Source organism: Heterocephalus glaber, unplaced genomic scaffold (assembly GCF_053883595.1).
Source record: "Heterocephalus glaber isolate CG9 unplaced genomic scaffold, H.glaber_assembly_v1.0 deba00000347, whole genome shotgun sequence".
Classification (NCBI taxonomy): Eukaryota; Metazoa; Chordata; class Mammalia; order Rodentia; family Bathyergidae; genus Heterocephalus; species Heterocephalus glaber.
In genome coordinates this window covers 38,824,983-38,849,055 of record NW_028258143.1, presented here as the reverse complement: position 1 = coordinate 38,849,055, position 24,073 = coordinate 38,824,983, and the positions used below count along the sequence as shown (strand labels likewise).

The 24,073-nt window shown below is 40.1% G+C and overlaps 1 protein-coding gene and 1 long non-coding RNA gene across 2 annotated transcripts in view; one reads left to right on the top strand and one right to left on the bottom strand.

Moving 5' to 3' along the window:
- Nucleotides 1-24,073, top strand: part of LOC110351071 (uncharacterized) — a 100,264-nt gene that overhangs the window by 4,917 nt on the left and 71,274 nt on the right. The gene's annotated exons all lie outside the window — the stretch shown is intronic.
- Nucleotides 16,928-19,919, bottom strand: LOC101707260 (DDB1- and CUL4-associated factor 6-like). Its single transcript, XM_087199087.1, is given in 5 exon segments — nt 16,928-17,637; nt 17,639-18,371; nt 18,374-18,779; nt 18,781-19,517; nt 19,646-19,919. Coding segments are annotated over 5 exon segments (2,568 nt in total). The 5' UTR covers nt 19,905-19,919; the 3' UTR covers nt 16,928-17,204.

The following is a 24,073-nucleotide window of genomic DNA, read 5'->3' as shown; positions in this document are numbered from 1 at the left end:
GCACAATCACAAGTCTGTCCCCTGACTGGGCTCACAGCTCTGAAAGGGATTCTTGTCCAGGCAGAAGCCTCTAGCAGCCAGGGGCAGGGGTGGGACACCCTTGCTTTTTCAAGTCTGGCTGCCAGCCCTGCTGCTGGAGCTGGCACTTGGTGTTAGGCAGGGCCCGCTGAGAGCCTCTGAGCTGGCAGAACAACACAGGCCTTGAAGCCCTTCAAGATGGGTCAGCAGTGGTGGTGGAGACAAGTGGGAAATTCTCTGGGGCTTCCCTGCCCTCTGCTTTGCTAAGGGTTGGCAGCAGACTGGCTGGGGAGGTGAAAGGGCTAAATTGGACTGGAAGAGTCCAACTCTTACGACCCCAGGAAGTCCTCTGTGTAGAAACCCCCTTCCTAACCAGGCCAGCTCAGCAGGCTGCAGACTACAGCAGCAAAGCAGCCAGCATCTCAGCCTTGCACCCTCCCCATCGGGCAAGGGCAGGCCCTGTTCCTTGCACCGGGCAGGGCTGTGAATGCTAGTGTTTGTTAGCTGAGGGTTTTTGTGCCAAACACTGCTCAGCACTTTGCCTATCATCATGATTAACCCTATAAGGTAGACATTAGCAGTAACAGTGCCTCCGAGTGTAGAGATGCAGGGACAGATATTGCAAGGTGGTGGCTGAGGTCACAGGGCCACTAAGTGCAGAGCCAGGATAGGACCCGAGGTCTGTTCAACTCAAATTGGATCTCTTCACCTTGGCAGGATCCCTAGGACTCTGGAAATAGACACGTGTGAGCAAATTGCTGTGCCTGTTTGAGTTGTGGTGCCTCTGAGCTGTGGCTGATGCCCTCCTTGGGGAAAGGTGGGAATTAGATAAGATTAAGGGTGGAGGGTGGCTTACACTGTGCTAGAGATGAATGTGGCTCTTTGTTCTTTTTCAGTGGGGCCTAAGTGGGCACGAGAGGGAATGTAGTAACTTTCTGCCCCACATGTCCCTGGGTGCATCTAGATTCCCTCCAGTTTGGCCAAGAAGGGTCTGTGAGGCTGGGCAATGACTGAGTCATCCTGGCTACATCCTGACCACCTTCTCCCTGACAGACCAATTCATCTCCCCTGGGTCAGGAATCACCCCTAACTTCAGGAAGCCACAGAGAGGTGCCCTTCCCTTAGGCCTGCTCCACTCTGGCCAAAATCACAGTTCTTGATCCCTCATGTACCCCTGCTTATCCTGGCCCTATTTCCTGGGACCACTGACAGATGGTGTGATAGGCTGAATATTGACCCTTCACCCCATTCCCCGGAACATGTGAATATTACCTTATATGGTGCAAAAGGACTTTGCAGGTGTGACTAAATTAAGGGTCTTGAGAGAGGTAGAATTGTCCTGGTAGGCTCTACATGCCATGCTAAATCCCCTTAAAGAGGGAGGGGTAGGGAAGTTTCATATAAGAAAGAAGAGAAAGGAGCCAGGTGAAGATGAGTGCATGGGCTGGAGTGATGTAGCCACAAGCCAAGAGTTCAGGCAACCATCAGAGCTGGAAGAGGCAAAGCATCTCCCCTTGAGCCCCTGCAGAGAGTCGGCCTTCCTAGTCGTGATCAGATAGCTGGCTGAGTTTTCAAACCACATGGCAAGAGTGGCCTGACGAGGAAAAACACCTGTTACCTTAGGCGTCTGGGTGCATTGTTTTTCATTGTTCAGGGAGGAAGACTTGTTCTTAGGGAGAGAAATGCATTTCTGCAGGATAAATGACAGTTTAAACAAAATGAAAGGGGCTCCCTGCTGCTGAGAGGTGAGGTCTCAGGCCCAAAGTGGATGTTTAAGGACAAACCAAGGATGGCTCCATTGAGGTCTAAAGGGAGCTCTGAGGAGGGTGTGAGGCTCAGCGACACAGCACAAGACAGAGTGTGTAGAGGACCAAACCAGAAAGAACCCCACAGAGGCAGAGGCAGCTAAACCCTGGCCATGAATTCACTTCCTGCTGTCTATGATGTAATTTCCCCCTTTGGCCAGTAAAATCTGTTACACATGGCTCACATACAAAAAAACTTTGCTGGAATGAAGAAGGAGAAGAGGTTTTGTGTTACAGCAGAACCTCTCAAGAGAGGGGGAAGTGGGCACTGCCAATATCGAGGTGCAGTGAGAAAGCAGACTATAAGCAAGTACAGACCAGAAGAACGTCAGCCCCTTTCCCCTGGAAATCCACAGATACATTTGGGATTGCTGGATCTCCCGTGGTAGGTGGAAGGAGAACTTTCCTCCGTGCCAATACCATTTTACTTGGTACTGAGAGAAAGGTGATCCAGGAGGTTGGAGAACTGTGAAAAGGATGGTTACACATACGCAGAGATTTAGCCTATCTTAGGGAATGGCTGCATAAAAGATGTGTAACCCCATGCATGTGGACTTGCAACACCTCTTTTAGAGTAGTGGGCCCTTTGACTCATTATTGAGTTTTTTGAGATCACAGCTGGAAGATCCTTGCTGAGACTCTGATAAAAGGTGTGTGTGTGTATGTGTGTGTGTGTGTGAACAGAAGGTTCATCGAGTTATTGAATGGATAATAAAAGATGTTCTAGAAGTGGCAATTAATAAACAAACACAAACTTTCCTTTTCTGTATTTTTCCTACTTTTTCCTAAGCCCAGTGCTCAAGTATGTGAAATTTAAATAATTGTTTTTAAGTCAAATTAATTTTGGAAAGAGAGAGCTAGAGTTTTATAGACTCCCTCAGTCATCAGTGGATTGCTGATTAATAATGCTGGAGTCTGTAATTATCTTACTGTCAGGAGACTGAGTGTCCTCAATAAATCCAGGCTCATTGGCCTTCCCAAGACACTGGGAGAGGAGCGCCTTGATTTATCCCCCCATTGGCACATGTTCTTTTTACTGTACTTTAGAGAACTCTCGACTACTTAATGGCTTGAGGGGTCAATTTTCATATTGCTTGTATTGAGCAACTTAGAATGTCTGTGCCCTTGCCTGTGACTGTGAGCAAATAAATTGGGCTTTTCTACTTATTGCCCCTTTCATTAATTTCTCTTTCCCTAACTAAACTCTTTCATTAAAAAACATTGGTGTGGTAGACTGCAAAATGGGTGACAATTCCCATCTTGCTTTGAATCCATGCCTTTTAAAACATACCCTCCTCCTAAGAGAGGGAGTCTCTAGCCCAAGTGAGCTGGCCTTGTGACTTGATGTGTGTGGTCAATAGATGGTAGTAGAACTGACAACATTCCAGTTTAAAGTCTGGTGTTCAAAAGGCCTTTTGCTCTCCTTGTAAGAGCCTGACCAGGTGTCAGCTCTGTTGAACACACCCAGACTTGGCTTATGAGACACACATGGCCTATCCTTTGTTCTCCCTCCTGCCACCCCAGCAGTGGAGCCTACAAGACTTGCGCCTGAGCTTACCTGAGACCAGAAGAACCACCCAGCAGAGCTTGACTTAAACAGCCTAGCTGCTGGATCATGCACTAAATACATTACTAGGTCTAGTTGGCTGTGTAACATTACTGTGACAACAGTAACCAAAGCCTTGTCTACTATTATGGTTTGTGTTTAGATGTCCCCCCGAAAGCCTCATGTGGATGCTGTGGGACTTTCTTTTTCAGATGTAGTTGAATCTGGAATGTGTGATGCTGGGGTTAAGGGCGTGTGATTACATGTGAGTGATTAGTTTGGCATCACCCCAATCCTGGTAGTCTGAATAAGATAAAAGGGGCAGAAAGGGCCAGGGATTTAGCTCAGTGGTTCTGCCACCTGCCTCACAAGTGCAAGGTCCCGAGTTCGATCCCTGATACCAAAAAAAAATGGGGAGGAGGCAGAAAGATGCTGTTAAAATCTCTTGTTGCCTTTGCTACTGTGTGGATGCCATGTTGTTTCTCCTCTGCAAGGCTTGTTTGCCATCCTTGTCTTGGAGCCAGCTGACTATGGACTGAAACCTCTATGAACTATAAGCCAAATAAACCCCTTCCCCTTAAACTGTTGGGTATTTTGTCTCAGCAATGAGAGAAAAATAACTAACACAGCTAGCTACTGTATATTGCTGTTCCAGAGTCTAGTGCTGCAGAGTATCGGAGATATAGAGATGGATAAGGCATTGTTCTGGCTCTTGAAGAGCTTGCAGTTTATTGAGGCATGCAGCCTGACAAATATAATTTCAATGAGAAGTAAAAAATTTGTTTTGAGGGTCATATACACCAGGCATAATGCCAGGCATTTTCTCTATATCAGTTCAAACATTGCTGCAAGCCTATGAGGCTGACACTAGTGTTGGCTCACCTTAGGGATGGGGACACTGGACCTATGGGAGGTAGGTCAGATTCTGACCCAAGTAGTTCCTGGTTTCTATCATCACCTGATGCCACTCTATGCAGAGCATGGATTTAAATGTACAGGTATTAAGGAATGAAAGAAAAGGGCAGCTGGGCTCAGAGGGAGCAGAGGAAGCCTCTGTGAGGCCTAGCCAATGGGAGCAACTCCGAGTCTGAGGTCACAGGACACCAAATCAGCCCAGGAGTGATCATGAGCCAGAAAGGCTACATAAGGAGCATTTGGATGAAGACCCTGCCGGGGGCCTGGACATATCACCAGTTCCTTTTTAGGTGGGGGCTGAAGAAGGCAGGACATAAGCTGGAGGGAGAATGAGGGCATGAGCATACCAAGAATTTGGTTTGCTCTCTAGGACAAGAAGCATTTCTCTGTCACAGAGTATTCAGTACCAGATAATGCCTGACTGGGAATTCTGCACAAAACAGGCTTTTGTTTTTGAAAAACCCATTATTAATAGGAAACTCAGTTTTTTCCTTTGTCACTTTTTTTTTTTTGACAATGCCCTTTTAAGATATTTACTTTTAGACAGATTGTCCAGCTTCTTTTTGAAAACTCGCCTGGTGGAAGAAACTGTACATTGCAATCACATAAGTCATGGGCAACTCCTTATCTGCTCGCCGCTCTAATCAGCATCTTCTCTCTGTAAAATGTCTACACAGGGAGCATGGATCCAATAACAAGTGGGTCTGGCCTCTGGCATGGTCTGAATTTAACCTGTGAGCTCCTTGAAGATAATACTCAGGTCTGCTGCATTTATTGTTCCCTTACTATGAACACAGGTCAGATGCAGTAAGAACAGCTAGTATATACATATATAGAACACCATCTCCAGGCACTGTTGGGTTCTGTGTGGTATACACAGGGCACAGATAATGTCATTGTCCTGGTTTTACAGATGAGAACCAAGCAGGAGGGGATGGCTGCATTCAAGGCTTCACAGCTAAGAAGGAGCAGAGTGTGGATTTGAACCAGGTCATTTGGTTTTGGAGTCCAGGATCTTAACTTCCCTGCTCCAATTGTCTGGAAATGAGACCATGGGGGGCAATGACCTGGGGAGAGCAGGATTGGGGAATGGCAGCAGCCTTTCACTTTTCAGTGATTGGAGTGAATATGTAGTAAAAAGATGAACCTGGGAGGAGAGAAAAGAAAAAATACCCCCAATTTAAAAATCAGGGGATGTTAGAGCTGAAAATGGCCTTGGAGCAGCAGATCTGGCCTTGGAAGAAGTTGTCTAGAAGGTGAAGCCATCCTCTCTGTCAACAGCTCCGTGGTGTGGCAGGATCTGGATGGGAAGCCAGCTCCCTGGACGTTCCTGTTCCTCCCCAGGCCCCATGGGAGCACAGTGTTTGTGCGAGAACATGCTGTGGGCAGAGCCATGGCCCACCTTTGCTGTGCTGTGTGCCTTCATCTGACATGTCACATCTGCCTCCCTCACACTGTGTCACCAGGGCCCAGGGCCCTCCTGGTGGCCCCAGATGGCCCACAATATCTTTTCTGAGCCCTCCCAAGACTTGCTCCATACTTTTCTGAACTTTGCCCAATGAAATCTGCCTTGTGTCCCATTACTTACAACTATCTGACCAACCTGGAAAAAAGATTCCAAGTTAAAAAACAAACAAGGGAAGCTGGGCATGGTGGTGCATGTCTGTAATCCCAGCACTCTGGGAGGCTGAAGCAGGAGGATTGAAAGTTCATGCCCATCGTGACAAATTAAATGCAAAGGGGGAGAATCCAACAAAAAGAAAACGTCATGACAAGGCTTTTAAAACTTTTAATTTCATCTCCCTAATGAGTGTATAATTCAATCTTGTTATTGTACTGATTAGTATTTTTCTGATTCTAGAGTTGCACACCTTTCCTTGTGCTATACTGGCTATTTATCATCTTCTTATGTCTATTTTTTAATTGGGTTGTCTATTAATGAGCTGTAAGAGTTCTTTATATATTCTGCTCATAGGTTATATGCATTGTAAATATGGTCTGTTTAACGACTACTTTTCATTTTAATGATGTCATTTAAAGTTCTAAATTTTGATGAAATCTCATTTATCAATTTTTTCTTTTTATACATCATGTTTTTTATATCCTAGGAAGTTCTTGCCTACCCTAAATTCATAAACATTTTCTCTTATAATTTCCTCTTAAAGTTTTATAGTTTTAATCTTTCATATTTAGGTTCATAGATCCTTTCAAGTTATTTTTATGTATGGAAATAAAGGGTTGAAGTTAATGTTTTGTATACTGATACCAGGTGTTCTAGTGCCATTTGCTGAAAGCACTATCTTTTCCTCGGCTCTTGAATAGAGTTTATATTCTATAAAATGTTAATGTTAAATAATCTTTCAAAACTCAGTGGACCATATATGTGTGGTTCTATTTCTAGATTCTCTGTTTTATTCCAATGATCTATATGTCTTTCCTTACACCAACACTGCCATGATTACTATAGCTTTAGAGGAGATCTTAAAATTAGGTACTGAACGTCTTCCAACACTGTTTTTTTTTTCTTTTTCTTTTTACTTTTCTAGGTCCTTTGTACTCCTACATAACTTTAAAGTTTCAATATTCAGTTCTTCATTTAGAGCAAGTATACATAGACCTGAATTTTTATATATACATTGTGTTTTCTAATCCTGCTACATTCAAATACAAGTTCTAGGGGCTTCCAGAGATTTCTTAGTATTTTCTCTGTAGATGATCATTTCATCTACATATAAACATTTTGCTGTACCTTGCCAGTCCTATCCTAATTGTGTCATTTTATTGCCAGACTATTTTGGTTTGGGCCTATGTTTCAAAGTTTAATGGACAGATGAAGAGTAAGCATATCTGCCCTTGTTCCCCACCTTAAGGAGAAAGCATTGTATCTTCTTCATTCATATAAGGCGTTCTCGCTGGAAGTGTGGAGTACATGTCTTTGATCTGTTGAGAAGTTTCTGTTCTACCTCTAGGCTCCTGATAGCTTTTACCATGAACAGCTGTAGAATTTAGTCTAATACTTTTTCTCCAACTAGTGACAGGATCATATGGCTTTTTCCTTTCCTCTGTCAAAATGATGACTTTTGGGGACTGGATCTTCCAATGCTGAACCAACACTGCCATCCCTATAACAAAACCACTTTCTATATCCTGCCAGATCTGACTTCTAATAGTTTGTTTTGTTAAACAAATTTCTATCTATGTTCATACTTTTTTCTTCTATTATCTTTATCCAGTTCTAGGATTAGCACAATGTTGATTTCCTAAAATAAGGGGAGATATTTTCCTTTATTTTTCTGCTTTAAGTGTTTGATATAATTTATCAGTTAAAATGTATACGAGCCTGTTGTTGTCATATAGGTAGGTTTTCAAGCTAGGAATATACTTTCTTTAATAGGTGCTATTCAAATTTTATATTTCCTCCAGAGTTAGTTTCATTAATTTGTCTTCCAAGGTACTTCTTAGAAGTTGTCCAATTTATTTCAAAACAGATTTTTGTGATATGCTTTCTATATCCTTTTAAATTCTGTAAAATCTGTGGTAATGTCTTCTAGATCTTGATATTGTAATTTTAAAAATGTATAATTGATATTGCATAATAGAAAGTAAAGGTCTAAAGGAACAGGGGAAGTGGGAAGGGTAGGGGAAAGGAAAGAAGGGAAAAGAAAAAAATATGAGCAAAGGAAAAAAAATGGAAACAAAGTCTTTGCAAATAGGGAAGGGTGGAGGGGGTGAAGGGAGGGCAGGGGAAGGGGGAAAAAATAAGAACCAAGATACATCATGTAATGGTACAAAATCCCAATGATGAATGTAACTGTATTTTATACCTAAAATGTACCAATAAACTTAATGGGGGGGGGGGAAGAAAGTTCATGCCCAGCCTGGGAATCTTAATGACTCAGTGAGACCCTCTCTCAAAACAAAATAAAAAAGAGGGCTGGAGATGTAGCTCAGTGTGAAAGCCCTGGGTTCAATCCCTAGCTCTGGGGGAAATATTTAAGACTGTAATGCCTCCGTTAACACATTTAGTAGAAAAAAGAATTACTAAGGAAGAAGAACTAATTGCAGAGTCAGAGTAAACTCCATTTTCTAGCAAGGCCAGTCTGACTAGTGATGTCACCCACAAAATTCCTTGTTCTCTTTCTTTTCCTCACTTTCCAAAGAAATGCACTCTTCTAAGATCATGTGTAGAAAAAAGGGGGCTATGACATAACCATGGAGGCAGATAAATAGAGTCTTTCAGAAGGAGTTATTTTCTGGAACAAATGTTTTGTTTTACAGCGTCATTCCATGCCTCATTTTCTGTGGTTGACTTTGCCCTCACAGTGAACTATCCTCAAAATAAAAGTAGTCATTTCCTCCTCCGGTTCCCTGAAGTGATGTGGAAGACAAGTCTCTATTGTGTAGTGGGGGTATGTTGCCTTTTTTCTTCCTAGTAAATCTGCTTTATGAAATCCCAGCCACTTCCTCTCTGCTATTACACAGTGGGTCATCATGCCCAAAGAGGAAGTGAGCGTCAGGGAGCAATTTTGATCCTTATCCTGTATTTAGGATTCTAGCTTCCCCTTACCTCCCCAGAGGTTTTGTACTGGAAAATAACACTTGTTTTCCATAGAACAAAGGTTTCTGGAAAGCAGGAAGGCCATCCTTGCAGAGCCCTGTGCAGGGTAAGCAAGCAATTGGAAATGTCCTAGAAGCCCCTTTGGTGTGTTTTGGCTAGGGAGGCCTAAGGAAGGCAGGCCCAGGAAGTGAGACTGCACCTACTTCTGGCAGGACAGGGCTTCAGTATGGAGTTTCAAGGACTCAATAATTATGAAGGGCCTTTCTAGTCTGTGGTTGCAGACTAGTTCTGGATCTTCTAAAAATATTCTTACATTTCTTTGGACTTGTTTGTCATCTGCAAATGGAGATAGTAATACTTTCCCCTTGTACCTTGTAGAGATGGGTACAAATTTTTTAAAAAGAAGATGGTAAAGGTGCAGAAGCTACTAGAATTGAGAAAATGCAAAGGATAACTTTGTTTTTCCCCTTGCTCTACCATGTATGTTTCATTAAGACAGCATGTCCAGCTACCCTTTTGGGGAGCTGGGAGGACAGCTCATGTAGTAAGATGCCAGTCCCCTCCTTTGCAGAGGCTGCCCTGAGATATTCCCTGGGTTTTGTGGCCCAATATTTCCAACATGGACACTTATAATAATAATAATATTGTTAAACAATATTATTAAATATTCTGGAAAAGCATGTTTTTTGTTTGGTTTACTTTGGGAAACACCAGATTAAAAAGTTAAGCACATTCTTTACTGCAGACCATTTCAGAATATTTAATACACTAATTTCTTTGAGAGTCTCAAGGGAAGGGGATCAAATGCAACTTTTCTGACCTGTTTTTGATCACAGGAATATTTTTCTCATAGCACAGCTATTAATGTGTCTCAGAACAAAGTGGAAAATGCTGATGCTCATTCTTATGCCTTTGGCTATACAAAACATCTATAGTTTTTATCGATTTTGACTATGCAAGATCATGCCACTCTTGATATCAGACTCATTAAAAAAAATCTGCTAAAAACCATTCTCTCAGATTTCTACTTCTGGGAAGATGGAGTAAAACACATTTTCCCCTATTCTTCCTACCAAATACAACTTAACACATGGCCATTATATATAAAATTAATTCAAGAAGACTGAAAGGTAGAGAGAAGATGGCAGGCTGGTGGCCGGGTGTGGTGGCCCATGCCTGTAATCCCAGCACTTGGGAGGCTGAAACAGGATGATCACTGTGACTCTGAGGCCAGCCTGGACTACATGCCAAGACCCTGTCTTAAAAAAAAAAAAAAAAAAGACAGATGGGCTAAGGACTTGGATCTGAGGAAAGATAACAATGCTGATGGTTTCTCTCTCTCTCTCTCTCTTTTTTTTTGTTGCCTCATATACCTCAGATTAACAGCTAACAAGGGCAACAACCTATAAACAGTAACAAGCATGCACAAGAAAGCTCTCATAAAAATCTACTCTTTATAGCCAAAGGACCAAGGAAGGGAGCCTAGCAAGACAGAAACTTTTAGATAGTAACAACCCTTACTCAGATACCATAGAAAAAACTGGCTGATTTATAGCTTTACTAGCAAAGGCCAAGTGCAGAGCCCAGATTTCTGCCCTCACAGTGCCAAAACAAGGAGTCCCAACAGCCCTACCAGAATGATATCAGAGAAGGTCAAGCAGGGAGCCAGGACTTCCATCCTTACTGACTGATAATGGGGTACATATTCCCCCATAGTGTCAGAGAAAACCACACAGGGAATCTGGACTTCCATTCTTACCCAAGAGTGATGATGAGCCCTCCTCCCCATCCCTGGATGGGGTGGTATAAGAGGAGAGCTAATAGAGAGTCAGGACTTTCATCATTGCCCAGTGGTACTGAGGCCATCCACCCAGCTGTGACAGTGGAAACCATGGAGGCTGAGTGAGGAACCTGGAACTCTGCCTCCACAGAGCAAAAAGAAGACAGCATGAGTCTCTAACTCCTGCTTGAACAGTGTCAAAGAAAGCCAGCTACAATAGAAAATAATATGAAGATGACTAGTTTCAAATGAAAATATTTCATACCTAAAACCAGAAAAACCTCAAATTAAAAAGAGACAATTGGTAGATATCAACACTGAAATTGTAGAGATGTTGGAGTCATTTGATGATGGTATTAATATATCATGATAAAAAATGGTTCAACAAGCAATATGAACATGCTGGAAAAAAAAATAGAAAACATCGGCAATGAATTAGAAAACCTCACCAATGAAATAGACAATAGAAGGAAGAACCAAGTGGGATTTTTGAGCTGAAAAGCAAAATAAGCAAAAATTTAAAACTCAACGGAGTCAACAGAGTAGAGGATGCAAAGGAAAATATCAGTGAGCTGGAAGATGGAACAACAGCTAAATACCAATTTGAACAACAGAGAAAAAATAGAGTAGGAAAAACTCCAAATGAATTGTGCTTCTGATGCCTGTGAGACTAGAATAAGAGATATAATTTATGTCACTGGAATTCCAGAAGGAGAGAAAAAAGATGAAAGAAATGAAAAATTATTTGAAAAAGAATCATTGGCAAGTCTCCACTTTAGCAAGAGATAGAAAACTATAGATTTCAGAAGCTGAGCCAATACCAAATAAGATAAAGTCAAAGAAATCAACACCAAGATATACAACAATTTAGTTTCTGATAGCTAAAAACAAATAAAATATCTTGAAAACAGCCAGAGAAAATAGCATCATACCTATAAGAAAAAATCCAATTTGAATTTATGGTTTCTATTTAGAAGATATGGAGGCCCAAATAAATTGTCTTAACTTTTAAGTGTTGAAAGAAAAGAATGACCAGAATCCGAGAGTCAGCTAAAATATCCTTTAGGAATGAAGGGGAAATCAAGACATTCTGAGATGAAGGAAAACTAACAGAATTTATTACAAGCAGACTTATCCTTTAAAAAATGGCTAAAGAAAATTTTTTGTACAGAAGGAAAAATGAAAAAGGAGCATTAGACTATTAGGAAAGAAGAAAACAACAGCAAAAATATGAGTAATTACAATGGGCTCTATCTCTTGAGTTTTCTAAATTATGTTTAATGGTTGAAACAAAAATCACATCGCTGTATAATATGGTTTAAAATATCTGTAGAACTATTTAAGGCATTAGTATTAAATGAAACAAAGGCATGAAAAGGGAACTGAGATATACTTCACTCAAACTAAAAGGACACCAGCAGACTGTGGTAATTATGTATATATAACGTAATACAGCAATTATAAAATGCTATCCAAGGAGATACATTTAAAAATTATAGGTAAATCTAAATGGAATTCTACAAAATATTCAAGTAACCCACTAGTAGGTGAGACAAAAAGAAATTGAAAACAGAACCAAGAATTAAAAAATGAAATTTCATTAAAAGCTTCTGCACTGCAAGAGAAACCAACAGAGCTAAGAGACAACCCACAATGTGGGAAAACATTTTTAGCAGCTGTACCTCAGACAAAGGGCTACTATCTAGAATATATAAAGAATTGAAAAAAATCAGACACCCCAAATTCAAAGACCCAATTCAAAAATGGGATTCTGAAGTGAACAGACATTTCTCAGACAAAGAAGTAAAAGCAGCAAATAAATAAATGAAAAAATGTTCAACATCACTGGTCATTCAAAAGATGCAGATGAAAACAACACTGAGATTCCACCTCATCCCAGAAAGACTGGCTGCTATCAAGAAATCAACCAATAACAAATGCTGGTATGGGTGTGGGGAGAAAGGAACCCTTCTCCATTGTTGGTGGGAGTGCAGACTGGTGCAACCACTGTGGAAGTCAGTATGGAGATACCTCAAAGAACTAGGGCTAGAGGTCCCATTTGACCTCGCTATTCCCCTGCTGGGTATCTTCCCCAAAGAATTAAAAGAATCATACCACAGTGATATATGTCCACCCATGTTTATAACGGCACAGTTTGTAATAGCTAAAGCTTGGAAACAGCCCAAATGCTGATCAACTGGAAACTGGATAAAGAAGATGTGGGGTTTTTTAATAAAATGGAGTACTACTCAGCCATAAAGAATGAGAAATTAGAGTCATTTATAGCTAAATGGATGCATATTGAGGCCATACTCTTTAAGTGAAATAAATAGGACACACATGTAAATACCGAATAGTTTCTCTAGTGTGAGAAACTGAAAGTGTAAATAAGGATTAAAATGATTAAAATGAATAATTGATAATTTGAAACAGGAAAGCAGGAAAGGGGTGGTGGGAGGGGTAGGGCAAAGGAAAGAAGGGAAAGGAAAAATTATGAGAAAAGAAAAAAATGGAAACAAAATCTGTGTAAATAGGGAAGGGTGGAGGGGGTGAAGGGTGCACAGATAATGGGAAAAAATATAAGAACCAAGACACATCATGTACAGGTACAAGCACCAATGATAAATGTAAACATATTGTATACCTAAAGTGTAGCAATAAAAGAATTTAAAAAAATAAAATAAAATTTCAGTCTTAACCAATATATTAATAATTACATTAATCACTAATGGCCTAAAATACCATTTAAAAGCCAGAGATTAAGGGCCACAGATTTAGCTCAGTGGTGCTGGGGCCTGCCTGGCAAGTGGAAGGTCCTGAGTTCAATCCCCTGTACCAAAAGAAAAAAAAAAGAAGGCAGAGATTGAATGAGTGGGTATAAAATCATGACCTAACTGCATTCTATCTATAAAAACTCACTTCAAATCTAAAAAGCAGATTAAAAGTAAAATCACAGACCCATTCCATACCTGTTAAATGGATATTTTCAACACACACCCCAGAAAATAAATATTTATAGAGATGTAAAGGAATTGGAATACTTGTGCATTGATAGCAATAATATAAAATGTTATAGCTGCTATGGAAAATAACAATGATTCCTCAATCAAATATATTATTATCATATGATCCAACAATCTACTTGCAGGTATATAACTAAAAAAAAAACCAAAACAACCAAAAATGAAAATGGACCTTCAAATGGGTGTACATAAGTCCATGTTGATAACACTATTATTGATGATAGTTAAAAGGTGGAAGCAACCCATGTGTCCATCAATGGATAAAGGGATAAATCAAATGTGGTATATGCATACAGTGGAATATTATTCAATCTTGAAGAGATTCTGACACATCCTATTGCATGGGTAAAACATGCTGTTAAGTGAAATAAAACAGTCACAAAAGGACAAATATTGTATGATTTCACTTAAGGTGAAATTTAGAGACAAAAAGAATTATGGTTGCTAGGTAATGGAAGAGAGGGAAATGGGCAGTTATTGTTTAATGGGTACAGAGTCAGTTTCAGATGATGAGAAAAGTTCTGGAGGTAGACGGTGGTGATGGTTGTACAACTGAAATGATTAAAGTGGCAAAAAAGTAAACAGAAAAGGATGTTTTATACAAACATTAATCAATGAAGGGCCGGGGAATTAGCTCAGTGGTTCTGACACCTGCCTCCCAAGCACAAGGACCCGAGTTTGATCCCCAGTACAAAAAAAAAATCAATGAAAAGCAGGAGCAGTTATATTAATATAAGATAAAGTAAATATCAGAGCAAAGAAAATTAGTAGAGAGAGGGACATTAAAACATAGTTAAAAGGTCAATTTGCCAATAAAACATGTTAATTCCAATTGTGTATGCACCAAATAATAAGAGTTGCAAAACAGGTAAGGCAATCGCTAATAGAATAGACAGGGGAAATACAAAAATCAGCAATTATAGTTGGATACCTCAACACCCCTCTGTCAGCAGTTGATATAAAAAACTAGACAGAAAAAACAGCAAGACTAAAAGAACTCACCAACATCAATCAGCAGGATTGAATCAACATTGATAGGAAACTCCCCTTAAAAATGGCAGAATACATTTTTTTCAAGTGTTCAAAGAACATATACCAATATAGACCATATCCTGGGTCCAAAATAAACCTTATAAAATGTAAAAAATATAAAAATCATATGAGCACAGTAGAATTAAAGCAGAAATCAATAACAGAAAGAAGTGAAAAAATGTCCAAACAGTTGAAAACTAAATGCACTTGAAAATAACCCATAGGTCAAAGAGGAGGACTACAGGGGGAAAAAATCCCATTTATAAGAAAATGAAGATACAGTACCACATACTGTAGTAACATTTGTGGAGCACAGCTAAACTACTGCTGAGAAGGAAATTTATACACTAAATGCATACATTAGAAATGAAAAGTCTCAACCTAAGCTCTCACCTCAAAAATATAGAAAAATAAAAGAAAACTGAACCCAAAGCAAACAGAAAAAGGAAATAATAAAATATTTGCAATCCATGAAATTGAAAACAAAAACAATTATAGAAATATAGAAAATTAACAAAATGAAGAGCTTCTGAAAAAAATGATCAATAAAATTGGCAATATTTTGGTGAAATGTATAAGGAAAAACAGAGAAGACACACGTTACCAATATTAGGAATGAAACAGAGACTATTACTGCAGACCCTCAAATACCAAAGAATAATATGGATTTTTATGAACAACATATAAATTTGACTATTCATACCACAGGAGCCACTTCCTCTAAAAATATAAACTACCACAATTTATTCAACATAAAATATGTCATTTGAGTGGCCCCTATAATAATTAGGAAATTTAATTTCTAATTTAAAAATTCTCATAAAAGAAATCTCCAGGCCTAGACAGTTTCCAGGAGAATCCTTCAAATGTTTAAAGAATTGTTAGCACCAATTACAATCTCTTCTAGAATGTATGAGAGGAGGAAACATCTACCAATTCATTTTGTGAAGGAAGTGTTAGCCTCATCCTGGACTATGCTAAGATACAAACATCTCAGAATGGCTAATATAAAAAATAGTGACAACAACAAAGGTTGTGCATATTTCACATTGGCTGTCCAATGTGAAATTGTTAAAGTAGCAAAAGAGTAAAGAGAGGCTGGAGAGGATGTGGAGAAATGGGGTCTTTCCTAGACGGCTGATGGTAATGTAAAATGGCACAGCCACTCTGGAAAGGAGTTTGGCAGTTTCTTAAAAAAACGTCTAAGCATACAAGCTACCATACAGCCCAGAAATTGAGCTCTTGAGCATGTATCCCAGCAGAATGAATACCTCTTCACACAAGAATCTGTACAGAAATGTAGCAGCATTATTTGTAATAGCTCCAACTGGAAACAGTCTAGATGTCCTTCAATGGTAAATGACTAAACAAATTGTGGTATATCTATACCTCGGAATACTATTCAGCAGTAAAAAGGAAGGATGTATGGTGGCCAGGTGTAGTGGTGCATACCTATAATCCCAGCATTCTCTGAGGCTGAGGCAGGAGGCTGGCAACTTTGAGACACTTTGTCTCAAAATAAAATTTTTGAAGGGCTAGAGATATAGCTCAGTGCAAGGGGCCTGGGTTCAATCTCCAGTACCGAAACAAAACCAAAACAAACCAGTCATACATGCAACACCCTGGGCTAATCTCTGGATGATTGAGATAGGTATAAAAAGTCAATCTTAAAGGGTTATTCACAATATGAGCCTATTCATGTAATGTTCTTGACACAAGAAAAGTAGAGAAAAAAACCAGATTAGTTGCATCTATTGAGATGATCATATGGTTTTTGTCCTTGACTCTGTGCATATAGTGTAGTACATTTATTGATTTACATATGTTAAGCCATCCTTGCATCCCTGGGATGAATCTCACTTGGTCAGGGTGTATGATCTTCTTGATGATCCTCTATATTCTGTTTGCCAGTATTTTATTGGGGATTTTTGCACCTATGTTTATTAGGGAGATTGGCCTGTAGTTCTCTTTTTTTGGTTAGGTCTTTCTCTGCTTTTGGAATCAAAGTAACACTTGCTTCCAGGAATGAATTTGGGAGTATTGTTTCCCTTTCAATTTCATTAAAGAGTTTGAGAAATAGTGGCATTAGCTCTTCCCTAAATTTCTTGTAGAATTCAGGAGTGAAGCCATCAGGACCTGGGCTTTTCTTTGTTGGTAAATTTTTTTTTTTTTTGGCAAATGTAGAAATTTATTTTAACCAACATTTTTCACTATAATGAAAATTACTCTTCAATATTGATCTAAGCTCCCACATCTGAAGGTGAGGGGAAATATTGCACTTTGCAGTTTCTAGCACTCCTCATACACAGCAAAAAGTTTACAAATATTTTGCTAGTTTTGTTTTTATACACTCTCCCAAATTCATGCATACACTCATTCCAAACCAATGTTAAGTTATCCCCCAAAAAGGGAAAGACTCCAAAAAAAACCATAACCTTAAAATTGCACTAAAGTTCTGTAAAGAAAAAATATAATAAATGTCTTGTACAAATTTCAGAACAGTGAAGTGCTTGCCAAAAAGAGCTGATTATCCCTCATCTTCATTTTCATTCTCCTGACCGGAGCCTTCTGATCTGTCACCCTCCAAGCGGTCAGCTCGGATATGATTCAGTGAAGCCAACATCCTCAATATGAAAGAGGCTGGAACTGTAATGGTGTTTCTAGTCTCCTCCAACATGAGTTCGTTTCGAGTTATAACTTCATCAGCAAGTTTTCGATTAAAAAACCGTGACTCCTCTAGTGGTGACCAGATCTTTATGTCATAAGCTATGCCAGATGAGGCTAGAATTGGGTCAAATGGGTGAGGCTGCAGACAGTTCACCACGTGGTTGTCAGCCTCCAGAAGCATCAGGTGCTCAGCAGTATGCCGATCCCAGATGAAGATGTGGCCCCAGTCAGACCCGCTCATCACAAAGTTAGCACCCCAGAAATTGGCTTCTTTTATCATTGTCCTGGAGTTGATGACCCTTATAAACCATCTTTACTAGTGGCCTTCTAATGTTCAAGGAATCCAGCTCTTCCATTTCTTTCCTTTCTTTTCTCCGCCGGAAGAACTCCTGAATACGTGCAACAGCAGAGCGTCTATCCCCAGGTCCTGCTCAGTACCTTGCCCCTGGGATCAGGATGGGGTCATTATCGCTGTCATCTGTGTCCTGCAGAGCAGAGTCCCTGGCTGATAACTCCTCATGAGGTGAAGGCCCGATGGCTTCTGTCTGGGCCTGGGGCTCTGGACTGGTGGTGCCCTCACTGCTCGTCTGGGCTGAAGGCTCCCCTTCCTTGGCTCTTTCAGACAAAGTGGGCTCTGCCGGAATTCCGCAAGGGCTACCCGGAGTAAGAGCACTCCTTTCTCCTGAGGTGGGATCTGATGGCTCAGGTGCGAGGTTATCTAATTGTGCTGTGTCTATGCGATCCCGAACTTGGTTTTCTGCAGTTGTACCTTCCTGACCTTTGGTCACATCCTCTAATGATTCTTCAGGAGCTTTTGTCTCACTGTCTCCTTCTAGTGTTTGTACTGAGCTCTGTGGGACCAAGGATTCCTCTTGATCCTCAGATTTGCAATGGCTTCCATTTCCTCTAGAACTCGAGGCAGTACTGCTCCATTCATCTGTACAGTTCAGTTTTATTGTGCTTGTAGTTGTTCCTTCTGTGCTGTAGTGCAAACTTAAAACTGGTTCACCCGTCCCTGGTTTAGGCCCAGCTTTTCATTATTGTTATCAGACTGATGATGCGCATGGTGTCCAGAAGCTTCCGGGGACTGACTTTGCTCGCTGTCTGGAGAAGACAGCAAAGAAGTCGAGTAGGGGCTTCCGGTGGAAAAGCGTACTGAATGAGCCTGAGCAGATGTGGCAGAGAACGTAGAAGGCTGAAGAAACTGCTCGGCTGGGACATCTACGTCCATTGAAGTTTCACCCGCTTCCAGATCAGGACTCGATGGGACCGCAGGAACAGTGGAAACATCTGACTGACTTGTTCCACCTCTGGGGAGAGATCTTCCTTGTCCTCTATGGCTTTGTGCAACTTCACTTGCTTCTTCAGGCCATCTTGATAACATATCAGACTTTCTCTGCACCAGTGATACATTGGGACTTTGCTCTCCATTCTCATTCTCGTTCACTCTCGGGCCTTGCTCTGCGTCCAGTATCTGGCCAATCACCACGAAGTCGCAAACGCTTAACTGGAGGCTGCCGTAATTCTTCTCGCCTCTCTTCTGTAGAAGGAGTCTTCAGTTCTCGTGCTGTATCATCTTTTGGGTGGAAAAGATAGAGGTAATCTGAAGAGCAACTAACGAGAATCTCTTGTCCGTCTTCGCTATAACACAGAGATGTCACTCTACAGGACTTATTGTTCAGATAGGAAGCGATAAAGCGAGCAACCATTCCAATAGTCCCTCGACCTGTATAAATCCCTGTAGCTCTTGTTCCCAGCATTCTCCGATCATATATTCGTACTGAGCTATCAGAACAACCAACAGTGAGATAATATGGTACTGGTGGACAAATAGCAACTGATGTGGCAGCACGTCGACAGTTAATTAAAATAGCATCTTTGCAATCTTCTTTTGTGCAGCTAGTTTTGATGCGCGTGTCAAACCACCTAACAGTTCCATCTTCACCACAGGGCAGAAAAGTGTAAGGATCATTTGGTACAGTCATAATCTCATAGGTAGTTCCATAATGGCACATAAACTGGCACTGTCTGCTGGTTTCCGCATCTTGCTCAACATCAGTATAAAATATAACTCCATCTCCAGAGCAAGATACAATCTGCTTATCATTTGTGCATGGTAAGAACTTTGCACTAAATATATTTGCTCGATGGCCAGAACGAATTGTTGTCAAAACTTCCTATTTCCGATGTTCTTCCCTCGGTGCAGCATGCACAGGTTCTCCAGTTCTCGGCCCTCCAGTTCCGGAGGCCCTCTACCACCATGGCACCAGAGTCTTGCAGGGTGGTGAGCTCCTCCAGGGCCCAGCTCCTTTCTGCTGTAAGGATTACTAATTACTAACTTGGTGTCATCTGAGCCAGATAAAATATATTCTCCAGTGTCATTCCAACAGATTGTATTAACACAGCCATCATGCACATTTAGGGTCGCTTCAAGTTTCAATCTTTGGATAAACTCTTTTCTTCCCAGGTAGGGGCTCCGGAGCCTGGACGGATCCTCCAGCCCCAGCGACCGTGGCCTCACGTGCCACAGCAGGTGTGGGCAGGAGCCGCTCCGAGACATGGCGAGGCCGCGCGGGCTGGGACCACCAAGCGGGGGCGGGGAGGACGGGGCGGGGATGCAGCCGTATCAACCCCCGCGCTCCTGCGCTCCTCCGGCCCGGTCCGCGAGTGGGGCCTCATGAGCGCAGCAGTTTAGACGGCGGCCCGGCCGCGCCTCCTTCCCAGGCGGAGCCGTGCCCCGACCAAAGCTCGCCTCATACTCTCCGCCTCTGACCTGTTGGTAAATTTTTAATTATGTTTTCAATTTCACTGATTGAAATTGGGGTGTTTAGAATTTTTATATCTTCTTTGTTCAACTTTGGTAATTTATATGTATCTAGAAATCTGTCCATTTCTTCTGTGTTTTCCATTTTATTGGAGTACAGGTTCTCAAAGTAGGTATATGATCCTCTGGATTTCTGCTGCATCTGTTGTGATTTCACTCTTTTTGTTCCTAATTGCATGGATTTGAGCCTTTTCTTTTCTTTTTTCTTTTCTTAATAAGGTTGGCAAAGGGATTTATTGATTTTATTTATTCTTTTGAAGAACCAACTCTTCAATTCATTGATTTTTTTGGATCATTCTCTTAGTCTCCATTGCATTGATTTCTGCTCTGGTATTTATGATTTCCTCCCTTGTACGAGATTTGGGCTTGTGTTGCTCTTCTTTTTCTAGGAGCTTGAGGTTCAAAATTAGGTTGTTTATTTGAGCTTATTCTGTTTTCCTAGTATGAGCATTCACTGCTATGAATTTCCCTTGTAGAACTGCTTTCATTGTGTCCCAAAGATTCCTGTATGTTGTATTGGCATTATCATTTAATTATAGAAACTGTCTAATTTCTTCTTTAATGTCCTCTGTGACTCATTGGTTGTTCAGGAGAGTGTTATTCAATTTCCATGTGTTTGTGAAGTTTTTATGCTATCGATCTCCAATATACAGGGGATAACTTCAATTCTTTTGCATTTAAACATGTTCTATGAGCGAGCATGTAATCTATTTTGCAGAATGACCTGTGAGTAGCAGAAAAGATTGTGTATTCTGATTTTGCAGGGTAGAATACTCTGTAGACATCTATTAAGTCCATTTGTTCAAAAGTTTTGTTCAGTTCTAGTGTTTCGTTGTTGATTTTCTGTCTAGATAATCTGTATGTTTGTGACAGTGGGGTATTGAGGTCCCCCACTACAACTGTATTAGTGCTATTTGGTTTTTCATGTCCAGTAATATTTGTTTTATATAGTTGGGTACACTAGTATTTGGTGCATATATATTAATTATTTTCATCTCTTCCTCTTTGATTGTTCCCTTTATAATGATGTAGTGACCTTCTTTGTATCTCTTAATTAGTTTTGGTTTGAAATCTACTTTGTCTGCAAATAAGATACCTACCCCTGCTTTTTTCTGGATTCGTGTTACATGAAGAACTGTTCTCCGTCCTTTTACTTTCAGTCTGTGAATTTCTTTTTGAATTAAATGTGTTTCTTGTATATAGCTTATTGTTAGATTTTGCTTCTTAATCCACTCTGCCAGTCTATTTCTTTTGATTGGTGAATTGAGGCCATTAACATTGATGGTTATAACTGATATGTATTGACTTATCCTTGTCATGATATTTTCCTGTTGTTGACTCTTTTATTTTTTGTTTCCCCCCGCCTTTTCCTTTAATTTTTTGCCTTATCTAATGGCTTTGCTCGTTTGGGCCTCATGAAGTTGTGACCCTCATTTTTTTTTTTCTAGGATATTATTTAGAATCATTTGGAGTACTGGTTTGGTATTCATGAAGTTTCTCAGGTGTTCTTTTTTGTGGAAGTATCTTATTTCATCACTGATTTTGAAAGACAGTTTTGCAGAATATATCAATCTAACATAGGTTAAGTAGAACTCTTGAACACATTGGCATAGGAGAAGACTTTATGTACAAAACCTCAGTCGCATGAGAACTAGCACAAAGAATCAACAACTGAGATCTCATTAAAAAGCTTTTGCACAGGGCTGGAGATTTAGCTCAGTGGTTCTGGTACCTGGCTCCCAAGCGCAAGGTCCCAAGTTCGATCCCCCATACAAAAAACAGAACAAAACAAAAACTTTTGCACAGAAAGAGAAACCAACAGAGTGAAGAGATAACTCACCATGTGAAAAAAATTATTACCAGCTGTTCATTAGACAAAGGTCTACTATTTGGAATATATAAAGAACTTTAAAGAAGTCAGACCTCCCACATTTAAAGACCCAAAATAAAAATGGGCATCTGAAATGAACAGAGATGTCTCAGACAAAGAAGTAGACACAGCAAATAAATATATGAAAAAATGTTCAACATCACTGGTCACTCAAGAGATGCAAATGAAAACAATGCTGAGATTCCACCACAACCCAGAAGGAATGGCTACTATCAAGAAATCAACCAACAACAAATACCGGTGGGGTTGTGGGGAGAAAGGAACCCTTCTCCATTGTTGGTGGGAATGCAGACTTGTGAAACCACTGTGGAAATCAATATGGAGATGTCTCAAAAAACTAGGATTAGAGTGCCCATTTGACCCAGCTATTCCCCTGCTGGGTATCTTCCCAAAACAATTAAAAGAATTGTACCATAATGATATATGTGCACCCATGTTTATTGTGGTAAGTTTGTAATAGCTAAAACTTGGAAATAGCCTAATTGCTTATCAACTGGAGACTGGATAAAGAAGTTGTGTTTTGTTTTGTTTTTTATAAAATGGAGTACTACTCAGCTGTGAAGAGTGAGAAACTAGAGACATTTATAGCTAAATGGATGCATATTGAGGACATACTCTTGTAAATATGAAATAGTTTCTCTGGTGTGAGAAACTGAAAGTATAAATAAGTATAAATAAAATGTATAGTTGATAATGTGAAATAGGAAGAAAAGTTCTAAAGGGAAAGGGGAACTTGGAGGGGTAGGAGAAAGGAAAGAAAGGAAAGGAAAAAATATGAGAAAAGGAAAAAATGGAAACGAAGTTTTTGTAAATAGGGAAGGGTGCAGAGGTTGAAGGGAGGGTAGGGAAATGGGGAAAAAATAAGAACCATGATATTCCATGCAAAGATACATATTCCCAAAGAAGAATGTCGTCATATTGTATACCTAAAAATGTAGTAATAAACTTAATGAATTTTAAAAAAACAGATTAGTTGATATTAGGAGTTACAAAGGAGGTGAGCTTGGGATAGAGGTGGATACGTCCACCAAGGGCAATTTGAGAGCACCTAGTGGTAATGGAAATGTTCTGTCTTGGCTATCAATGATAAGGTCCTGGTTGTGATACTGAGGTACAGTTCTGTAAGATTTCATCAATAGGGGGAACTGAATAAAGAATACATAAAATCTCTATGTATTATTTCTTACAATTACATTTAAATCTATTAAGTATCTCAATATGTAAAATTTAAGAAAACATTCTGATTTGATCATGATTCAATATATACATGCATCATGATTAATAAATCTGGAGAGGACACATAAAAAATAGACGAGATGAGAAACATGATGGAATCCCAACATAGGAAACAAATGGAATCCATAAAACAGATGCAAACAGATTTCAAGGAGAATAAGAACTCCATTGAAAGTTTATGCAGCAGAATAACCCAATGTGAGGACAGAATTTCAGATATAGAAGATAAGATTGCAATTAGTGAACAGGAAAAGAAAAATTTCTTTAAAATACTAAAGGACCATGAAAAATCAAACTAGCAGCTGCTAGACGATGCAAAGAAGAATAATATAGGGCTGATCAGAGTTAATGAAGAAACAGGAGAGAGTGCAGATGACATAAAAAAAATATTTACAAAAGTGATGGCAGAAAACATCCCAAGCAGGGAAAAAGAACTTGACATACAGATAATTGAGGCATATAGGACTCCAACTAGCCTTGGTAAAAAAAAATCTACATATGGGCGTGTAACAGTTATGATTCAAGAAACCCAACAGAACAAACTTCTACAACCCATTAGAGAAAAGAAACAAATCATATACACAGGAAAGCCCATCAGAATCACAGCAGACTTCTCAATGCAAACCCTCTAGGCAAGAAGAGCTGGGAGTGATACATTTCAAGCCTTAAAGGAAAACAGCCTCCAACCCAGATTGATATACCCTGCAAAACTCTCTTTCATAATTGACAGAGAAATAAGATACTTTCATGACAAAGAGCACCTTAGGAACTTCATGAG